At 45.6% G+C, this 9,901-nt stretch overlaps 1 protein-coding gene across 1 annotated transcript; it reads left to right on the top strand.

Moving 5' to 3' along the window:
• Positions 1 to 4,995: 4,995 nt before the first annotated feature.
• On the top strand, positions 4,996 to 7,760 carry TTC30B (tetratricopeptide repeat domain 30B). Its single transcript, XM_041773252.1, has one exon. It carries the CDS (start codon positions 5,142 to 5,144, stop codon positions 7,134 to 7,136), a length of 1,995 nt encoding a protein of 664 aa, XP_041629186.1. The 5' UTR covers positions 4,996 to 5,141; the 3' UTR covers positions 7,137 to 7,760.
• Positions 7,761 to 9,901: the final 2,141 nt, after the last annotated feature.

The raw sequence follows: 9,901 nt of genomic DNA, 5'->3' as shown, positions 1-9,901 counted from the left end.
TGCTATTTATTGAGTCCTGTGAATATACAGATATTTAAAAGCCCTTTACATCAGTTTCCTATTAATTACCTTAGCAAACACCTGGGCTCCTGGAACAAAGATCATCTTCATTCCTAGCCAGTTAGTGGAATGAAGGAATGAAGTCTGACCACATTCCTGAGCTGGAGCTCTCAGGGTCTTGAACCCCCTTGCTCCTCTGCTTCAGTCCCTCCACTGAGTTCCACAGTAGGATGGGGAAGGGGCTGGAAGAAGTGTTAGCCTAGGATGGGGAGGGTGCTGACCTGCAATTGGTCCCTTTCAGGTTGCAAGGAGCCATGGAAATCACTAGAATCTCAACTGACCTCTGGGACCTCAGGGTGGGAAGCCCAAACAAGACTTAACTTCATGGTCTCCTTATCTTTGCCCTTCCCACAGGGGAGCTCCTGACTCTGCCCTGACTCCCCACACAGTCCCTACCATGACATCCTGCTGGCCAAGCAGCTAGGCACACAGATTTGTTCCCAGCAAGAGTAGACCTCTGCACCACCTTCCAGAGACTATCCCAAGATGCCCATCTCCACCACCCCATGCCACCCAGGGACAAAGATCTTAACCAATCCAAAGTCCTGAGGGGAGAAGGGACCTGATATCTGAAAGGCTCATCCTCCCTGCCCCAATGAGATCTGTGGGAGTGGGATTAGAATAGCTCAACTTTTCTCCACAAAGGAATCAGGCACACAAGCATTCATATTCCAACCCCTTCACTCAATAGACTTACAACTGATAAGGCTCCTTGACTTCTCTGAGCTTTACCTTCACAAACAACAAAATGGGAAGGACACCATCTACTTTATAGGACAGTTGTAAGAACTAAGCTACACAAAGTGCTATGGTTCCCAGTGGTAGACTGTAATGCTAACAACTGTTCTTGTAGCGTGGCCTTCATCTTTATGATGGGACCACCAACCTTGGTTAACCAAGTCTCTCATCACTGATAAAAATCATTCCTATAATATATGTGTACCAAGTAAGAAGAAGATATACTGTTTGTACTCCAATTGTGGACATGTTTGGTTTCTCTTTGTATAAAACACAAGACTAGTTGGGGGTTTCATATGGTTTTTGTCTTGTGCAGACATGCGCAAGCAGTATTGCCTAAAGCAACAGCAGTACTTGGTGTTGGATAAGCCCATGTGTTAAATGATGTGACAGTTGACCAAGTCATGCCTTGAACTTTGAAACCCATGAGGAGCCCTAAAGCACCCTGAAGATCTCTGAGTTTGTCTGAGCTAACCAGTCCATCACTCTTGGTGCACTTTTTCAAGGTATGAAATCAAAGGTGAGTCACTCCCTGCCCCTCCTTGAAAACAGAGAGCCGCCCACATACCTACAAGGGGGAACTGACCACACAAGGAGGTATGTGATAAGTGCCAAAGAGTGGCACAGCAATACTCCTACAACATGAACTTACTACCAAGCACAGAGAATTTAGAATTAGCCCTTCCCCACCATGACTTCTATGTTCTGAGCTGACCCTGTGCTGAGCTTTAGACCTTGAGGTCAGTTCTCTATAATCTTGTCTTTGTCCCTCACCAGAAAGACAATCAAGTTCCTCAAGGGCTTTCCTGATGGCCCCTAGCGTAACGTTTGGAACATAGTATATAGTACCTGCTCAATTAATGATAAAATAAATTCACACTTAAGGCTATCAGTTGCCTGATTTGTAGACCAGGCAAGCATATGGGATAGGTGCCTGCTCTGGGCAATTTCAATGCTATTGTTATCGCTGCCTTTGATAGTTCTTTGCAGAAACAGAACATAAACATCTGGCAGGGTATAGATGGGGAGAGAAGTGGGAAGCTTGTTTGTTTAAAGGAAGCTCAAAGGCTTATAGAGACAGAATTGAGTCCTGATGCAACTACCAACAGATGTTCTGCAATCACTCCTGGCTGCTGGAGACACGGAGAGCTGAAGTTCCCAGGTGGCTGCAGACCTGCCTGAATGTGACAAGGAAGGCCATTCATTAGAGACCCCAAACCATTGCCAGAGGCCAGTTTCAGGGTTCCCGGCTGGGTCTGCCTTTCTGGGTATACCACCTGGGCCATGAGGCCAGGAAGATTACCTTGATGGCTACATCAATTTGGCAGAAACAAAAAGGCACTGAGGTATCAGGCAAGCTGCTATTAGTGCCTGTGTTTGTGATCTTCTGGCACATGCAACCCACACTGGCTGGCTTTCCAGCTTCCCCTGGCACTCAGGCCTAGCATTTCAGAAAGTTCTGGCAGCAGAACCTATGAAATAGTAACTTTAAAAAATGTGGAGAAAGCTAATGTCGCATTGGCAAAGCTCACCTGGGGCCACCTCCATCTGTCGGCCCCTCTCTTTATGGATCTCCATTTTACTTTCTCTTTAGTGGTCAGAGCTTCTGCTGTCCTTTCCATGCCCTCACTGGGGAGAGGCCTGTGGATGGTCTTCCACTGTCCCCTAGTTTATGACTCCTTCCTCCTTATAGTTTGACAGCTGGGCAAGACAGCTGATGCATTTCCCATAAGAGCTCTCAGCTAAGACTAGAGTGGAGAGGAAACGGTTTAGAATGCAGTGTACATACCAAACTCCCTACCACAGATGGGCAGAGGGGTCTGGGCAAAGCATGAGATGGTCATAATGGGGCAGCAGGAGTGGTCTCAGGTCTCCTTCTGCAGCCCAAGGCAGATTGAACAGACAGTTGTGGGATTTGGGCCTTTCCTGCTACCCTCTGGGCTTCAGCTGGGGTTCCTTAGTTGCAAGCAACAGAAATGACGTATGTTAAGTTTTATTTATTTAAAAAAAAATTTTTTTTTTGTATGTTAAGTTTTAAAAAAGGAAGTCGCTGAAAGGGTACTGGGTAGCTCACAAAACAGAAGAGATAGTCTTAGTAAGGGCAGGAAAAAGGGAAGGTCTTGGGATCAACATAATAACCAATAAGAACATTAATTAATCTCTTCAGAACATTTTTTTTTTATTACTTATTTAGTCCAGAATGAGGGAGGACCAGAAGGAGAGAAGAGAGAATCTCGAGCAGAATCCTGAGCGCAGAGCCTGATGCAGGGCTCCTTTCACAACCCTGAGATCGTGACTTGAGCCGAAATCAAGTCAGATGCTTAACTGACTGAGCCATCCAGGTGCCCCCAGAACATTTTTGTATGAGTCTCAAGCTGTTCTACATTCCTGGTGAATCTGACTGACTATGCTTGCTTGGATCAAGTGACCCACACAAAGCCAGTCACATTGGCCTCATTTGACTGACAAGGAGCTGACTTGTGAGAGGAGCTGGAATGAGGAGACCCACTGAGACCTCACAGAGCACACAGGGAAGGGTTGTTCCCAAAGGGAAATAAGGGCTCTGCCAGGAGAAAGTTGGCCAACTACTGGGTGGCCAAAAGCAACAGGTGTCCACCACTCAAGCCCACAGAATCCCTTTCTCTTCACTGCGCACTTGCTCTACCTTGTCACCGACTGGAATTTACTGTGATAAAAATGGTGGGAAAGTTAAGGGAGCCAAGGACAGGAGAGGGCCTGATTACTATTGGCAAGTCCAGTAGGCCTTTACAGGGGACTCTTGGAACTGTTTCTACTTCCTTGAAAATCTGAATAGTTCATTCATCCAAGCCAGAAACCTGGGAGATACTAAATGCCTCCATTTTCTTTCTTCTTTCCCCCAAATCAAATTGGGCACCAATTTCTTTCATTTTATTCCCTGAACATTTCTCATCTCTACACAACCTTTTAGTCCTCCAGCCTTTTGTCTGCCCAGGACCAGAGCCTTCTAACTCACACCCTTGCCTCCAAGTTGCTCCCTCTAATACTCTCCCAAGCTGCAGCTGGAGGGATCTCTTGGGAACCCAAATCTGATCATGTCTCTCCCTCCCAGAGGCTTCCACTGCATTCAGGAAAGCCGGGGCACACACACAGGGCCCCTTGATTAGTCTCCAGCTTGCTTCTTCAGACTTCCTGCAAGTTCCTTTCTTTACAACTTTCACGGAAAGTTTCCTGAAGCACCATTAGTGCTAATTGTTTGCTTTGAAGAGATTATATATAAAAGAGCTATCTTCTCCCACTGCCTAGATTTTGAGGGACTGAATTGTGGCCTTCAAAATTCGTTCCTGGAGTCCAGGGATCGAGTCCCACGTCGGGCTCCCGGCATGGAGCCTGCTTCTCCCTCCTCCTGTGTCTCTGCCTCTCTCTTTCTGTGTCTATCATAAATATAAATAAATAAATCTTTGAATTCAAAAGTATTTATATGAAAAAAGCCCTGAGGTAGTAACATGGACTCTAGAGCATCTATTCCAAATACATGACAAAGGAACAAAAGAAAATCCAGGGCTCTTTCTTTCTTTCTTTCTTTTCTTTTTCTTTTTTTTTTTTTTTTTTTTTGGTACAGGAGCAAATTTCCAGAGATCTTCAAACTAAGAATCTGAGGTGGGGAAAAAATTAAAGTGTAGGAAAGTTTCTTTTAACTGAAAGTAAATCCAGTTCCTATCAGTGATGTCCAAAAAACAATTCAGTGATATCCAGAAATATTAAAAGCCTGACAAGTGCAGGCTGATTGTCTGTTTCTCTGTCACACACAAAGTAGGTTTGGAGAGTGAGAAGGGCAACGGTGCAGGGACACTTGGGGCCGCACTTTTATCCCCACCCCACCTTGGAAAAGACTCGGTCATCGGTTTTTCCACGGTCCTTACACGGTAGTGAAGTTTGGAGGATCAAGGGAGATGAACTGCCAAGTGTGCAAACCCTAACGAAAGAAAAGGTAAGCGCTCCCTCACCTCCTGACTACGGTGCGGCCGCCCGGCGGAGACGACTCCTCCCGGCATGCAATACGCCCGCGGCTGCCGCGCGACGCGCCCGCGCATGACCGGAAGTGGGGTTTCGGTACTGACGGGCCCGGGGGAGTTTTTTCTTTGCTAACGCCGCTCACGCTCCGGAGTCTTGGGGACAGGCCGTATATGAGACCCTCGCGTTAGTGACTCCGTTCTAACCCTTGTCTGGTCTTACCCCTGCAAAGCGACTTTAGGAGTGGGGGGGAAAGCAACACAAAAAAACTGCAGTATCCTTTGCGCCTTCCGTTTCCGGGCGGCCGGTTGCCGTGGCAACCAGCGCGCCCCAGCGCCGCGGCGGCAGGCATGGCCGGGCTGGGCGGCGCGCACGTCCCCGATGGCGAGTTCACCGCCGTCGTGTACCGGCTGCTCCGCGACGCCCGCTACGCCGAGGCGGTGCAGCTGCTGGGCGCCGAGCTGCAGCGGAGCCCGAGGAGCCGCGCCGGCCTGTCGCTGCTCGGCTACTGCTACTACCGCCTGCAGGAGTTCGCGCTGGCCGCCGAGTGCTATGAGCAGCTGGGCCAGCTGCACCCGGAGCTCGAGCAGTACCGCCTGTACCAGGCCCAGGCCCTGTACAAGGCCTGCCTGTACCCGGAGGCCACCCGCGTGGCCTTCCTGCTGCTGGACAACCCCGCCTACCACGGCCGGGTCCTCCGCCTGCAGGCCGCCATCAAGTACAGCGAGGGCGACCTGCCCGGGGCCAAGAGCCTGGTGGAGCAGCTGCTGAGCGCCGAAGGCGGGGACGACAGCGGGCCCGACGGCGAGCCCGACGGCCAGGTCAACCTGGGCTGTTTGCTCTACAAGGAGGGACAGTACGAAGCCGCGTGCTCCAAGTTCTTCGCGGCGCTGCAGGCCTCGGGCTACCGGCCCGACCTGTCCTACAACCTGGCCTTGGCCTATTACAGCCGCCGGCAGTACGCCCCGGCGCTGAAGCATATCGCCGACATCATCGAGCGTGGCATCCGCCAGCACCCGGAGCTCGGGGTGGGCATGACCACCGAGGGCATTGATGTCCGAAGCGTTGGCAACACCTTAGTGCTTCACCGGACCGCCCTGGTCGAGGCCTTCAACCTCAAGGCCGCCATAGAGTACCAACTGAGAAACTATGAGGCGGCCCAGGAGGCCCTCACGGACATGCCACCAAGGGCAGAAGAAGAGTTAGACCCCGTGACCCTGCACAACCAGGCGCTGATGAACATGGACACCAGGCCTACGGAAGGGTTTGAAAAGCTACAGTTTCTGCTCCAGCAGAACCCCTTCCCCCCAGAGACCTTTGGCAACCTGCTGCTGCTCTACTGTAAGTATGAGTATTTTGACCTGGCGGCCGATGTCCTGGCAGAGAATGCCCATTTGACCTACAGGCTCCTCACCCCCTATCTCTATGACTTCTTGGATGCCATGATCACCTGCCAGACGGCTCCGGAAGAGGCTTTCGTTAAGCTTGATGGGCTGGCAGGGATGCTGACCGAACAGCTCCGGAGACTCACCATCCAAGTACAGGAAGCAAGACACAATAGAGACGATGAAGCTGTCAAGAAGGCAGTGAATGAGTATGACGACACCCTGGAGAAGTACATCCCCGTGTTGATGGCCCAGGCAAAGATCTACTGGAACCTTGAGAATTATCCAATGGTGGAAAAGATCTTCCGCAAATCTGTGGAATTCTGTAATGACCACGATGTGTGGAAGCTGAACGTGGCTCACGTCCTGTTCATGCAGGAAAACAAATACAAAGAAGCCATCGGTTTCTATGAGCCCATAGTCAAGAAGCATTATGACAACATCTTGAACGTCAGTGCTATCGTGCTGGCTAACCTGTGTGTTTCGTACATTATGACCAGTCAGAATGAAGAAGCTGAGGAGTTGATGAGAAAGATTGAGGAGGAAGAGCAGCTGTCCTATGATGACCCCGATAAGAAAATCTACCATCTCTGCATTGTGAATTTGGTGATAGGGACACTCTATTGTGCCAAAGGAAATTATGACTTTGGTATCTCTCGGGTTATCAAAAGCCTGGAACCTTATCATAAGAAACTGGGAACTGACACCTGGTATTATGCCAAAAGATGCTTCCTGTCCTTATTAGAAAACATGTCAAAACATACGATCATGCTCCGTGACAGTGTTATTCAAGAATGTGTCCAGTTTCTAGAACAATGTGAACTTTATGGCAGAAACATACCTGCTGTTATTGAACAACCCCTGGAAGAAGAAAGAATGCACACTGGAAAGAATACAGTCACATACGAGTCCAGACAGTTAAAGGCTTTGATTTATGAGATTATAGGATGGAATATATAGTTATGTCTGATAGAATATCTTTTATCATAATACCTTTATATATATTTTGTGGTTTTATCTATATTTAGCTATAGATATTTATATTTAGCATCTTTACATTTGTCACATGTTAAACTGTATAGTTTAAAAGTCATATTAATTAGATTAAATAATCTTATTGTAACTTTTGACACCTAGAATAATATATGAAAAATCAAAACTCATTGGGACTCTGTGTTTGTTAGAACTTGTAGTACCTTTTTCTTCTCCTTTGTTATCATGTGTCTGGTTGTATTTAGAGTCCCCTGCACATGGATTATAATTTCCAGGGGCTTGGCACTATCAAACCCAGAACAGAGCAGTTAACATGTAGGATTTCTAGGCTTTTACTGTTAAGTTTTAGGGATTGTGTGTTCCTTTCTCACAATTTACTCTTTAATTTGGAATATACACACATTTTGCATAGAGTTTAAGATGTTTTGGCAGGGTTTTTCAATATAGATGTAACAGTTTCTGTAACCAAAATTCCTTAGGTGATAAATGTTTGGGTTTCTTTTTCTGTTTTTTTTTTTTTTTTTTTAATGTACAAATTTAGAGGGATATCTTGTGCCCTTAATATTATGGTACTATAGAGACAATAAACAATTGCTGAAGAAACAACTTTAGTTTTCTTTTGTTCCACTTGTTAATAACGTGTACATATGAACAAGATATTTTGTTACGTTTTTCATAACTGCTCTCATTTATCTCTAAATAGTGACTAATAGCAGAAGTACCCTGAAAACTTAGTTCTTAATTCCTACCTACTTAGGTTACTGTTGGAGTTTTTCTGTGTTGTAGCCTCTTTGGTAAGGAAAAATCTACACTATTGCCATGACCCCACCAAACTTCTTTCCTGCCTCTGTAACAGATTAAAGGTTCTGAAACCTTATCTGGTAGGTTCATAATGCTAGTTTCACACTCCCAACATTCCCAAGGAGAACTCCACTCATTCTGCTTAGGCATTTTTTTTTTCTGAACCATATATGAGCTTTACTGTTTGTTCACTTACTCCTTCTCTACCCATAAATGTAACTGTCAACTCCAATTTAACCTGGCTCAGAAAAAAAAAAAAAAAAGTATTAGGTTGAATGATATGAAATTGCTGATCTTGAAAGTTATTGACCTACAAAACTACCAGTTTCTCATGGTTTGGTCTGATAGCTTTCAACTGATAGTGAACGCCTGACATAATGAGAGGATGTTTTTTTCCTTCAAAAAGAAATCACTTGGGCATGTAGGTACCTAGACCGGGTATGCGCAGCACAAATCCTCTGTAGCATGACCTTCTGGGTGTTCAAATTCTAATAGATCTATCAGAAAATTTGGCTTACAATGAAGTCCAATGGTTTTCAGTTCATGAGCATTTTAAATCTTAATTATGTATGCTGATACCACTTACCATAGTTGTTTGATCCCATGTTTGGAGGACTGTTGATGCTTAATGACCTCTTCAGTGTATCTGACAGCACAAATTCTATCTGTGGGAAATGGTCTTCATTTAGCAACTTTTGTACTAAATAAAAGTGTTGCTGCTGCTTTGTGCAGTAGCTCTATGGCCCCTCTCGATCTCCATAGCTCCTTAAGATTTGGACAATAAATGACCTGAAATCTCATTTCAACAGCCATGTTAAAATTTCTGATGTTTTTGCACATTTCCTCTATTTTTTTTTCTTAAAAACAAAACAAAACATAAAGTGTACCCACCCAAAAGCAAATGTTTTCCAGATTCCCTTTTGCAAATACCCTGGCCTTTATGCAGCCACATTTTATTTATCCAGGTGCTATGTGTTTGTGGTTTGCATGTATGTGTAATTCAGATTTCCAGAACATAAAAAGCTTTTCAGAATAGTTTTTAACCCCTTGCCGCTGGGCAGCTGGGATTTCCTGGTTAGTAATGAATCAGGAAATCCTGACTGCTCCTACCACTGAGTAAAGGAATAAAGGTCAATCACGGCATTTGTCCCCTTCCTTACCCAAGCTCTCTGGGGAGGCATCCCCTCAGATTGACAGACTGCTGCCTGGCAACAACAAAGACTCTTGAACCACACCTACAAAGCTGTCCAGTCTTCTGAATATTGGAGAAGACTGAGAAGCGTGAGGATATTCCTAACTCTTCAGACTCTTCAGACTCTTACTGCCCTTTATTTTTAGGATATATTTCTTTCAAACTCACCTTCAGAAGTACTTAGCTCTGCTTATCGATACTATGACACTAACAAATAATGACTTTAACTCTATATTTTTACATTTGACTGAAAGCTTTCATCCCTAAGGCTCTGATGAAAAGCTTTGTTTTGTGCTCCTACAACATTATGTATTCCATGCTAAAAGCACTTTTTTTGACAAAAAAAAAATTACATGTATTTCTAAAGCTTTTACTCCTTTTTCTTCATTATGTCCCATGTTACATTTTAAAGGGATCAAATATTAAATCTAGTATCTTATAATCCTAGTCAACCCCCCATCTCCACGTTTTCAGAATATAAGCCTTGTGTTTGCACACAAGTAGTTATTTCCATTTTCCCAGACATGAATAAGAATGTGATCTTCCCATGCAGGACAACCAGCAGACTCCTTTGATCAGTGACATGACTGCCTGCCAAAGGATTCCCATTCCTCCTCACAGCCCTTCTTTGAATTTGGCCTCAGCTGTGGCACAAATGTTCACACTAACCCCATCTGTGAGGTCAGATATAGAGTGACTACCTCTGACCCCTTCATAAGAAGCAGAAAACTGGAAACTG

This window comes from Vulpes lagopus, chromosome 11 (assembly GCF_018345385.1).
Source record: "Vulpes lagopus strain Blue_001 chromosome 11, ASM1834538v1, whole genome shotgun sequence".
Classification (NCBI taxonomy): domain Eukaryota; kingdom Metazoa; phylum Chordata; class Mammalia; order Carnivora; family Canidae; genus Vulpes; species Vulpes lagopus.
Note: the sequence above shows the minus strand (reverse complement) of the source record. Positions and strands in the feature narration are given on the sequence as shown.

Bases quoted from the DNA above. Each gene is read 5' to 3' on its own strand.
- TTC30B (XM_041773252.1), top strand. From the start codon at position 5,142: ATGGCCGGGCTGGGCGGCGCGCACGTCCCCGATGGCGAGTTCACCGCC.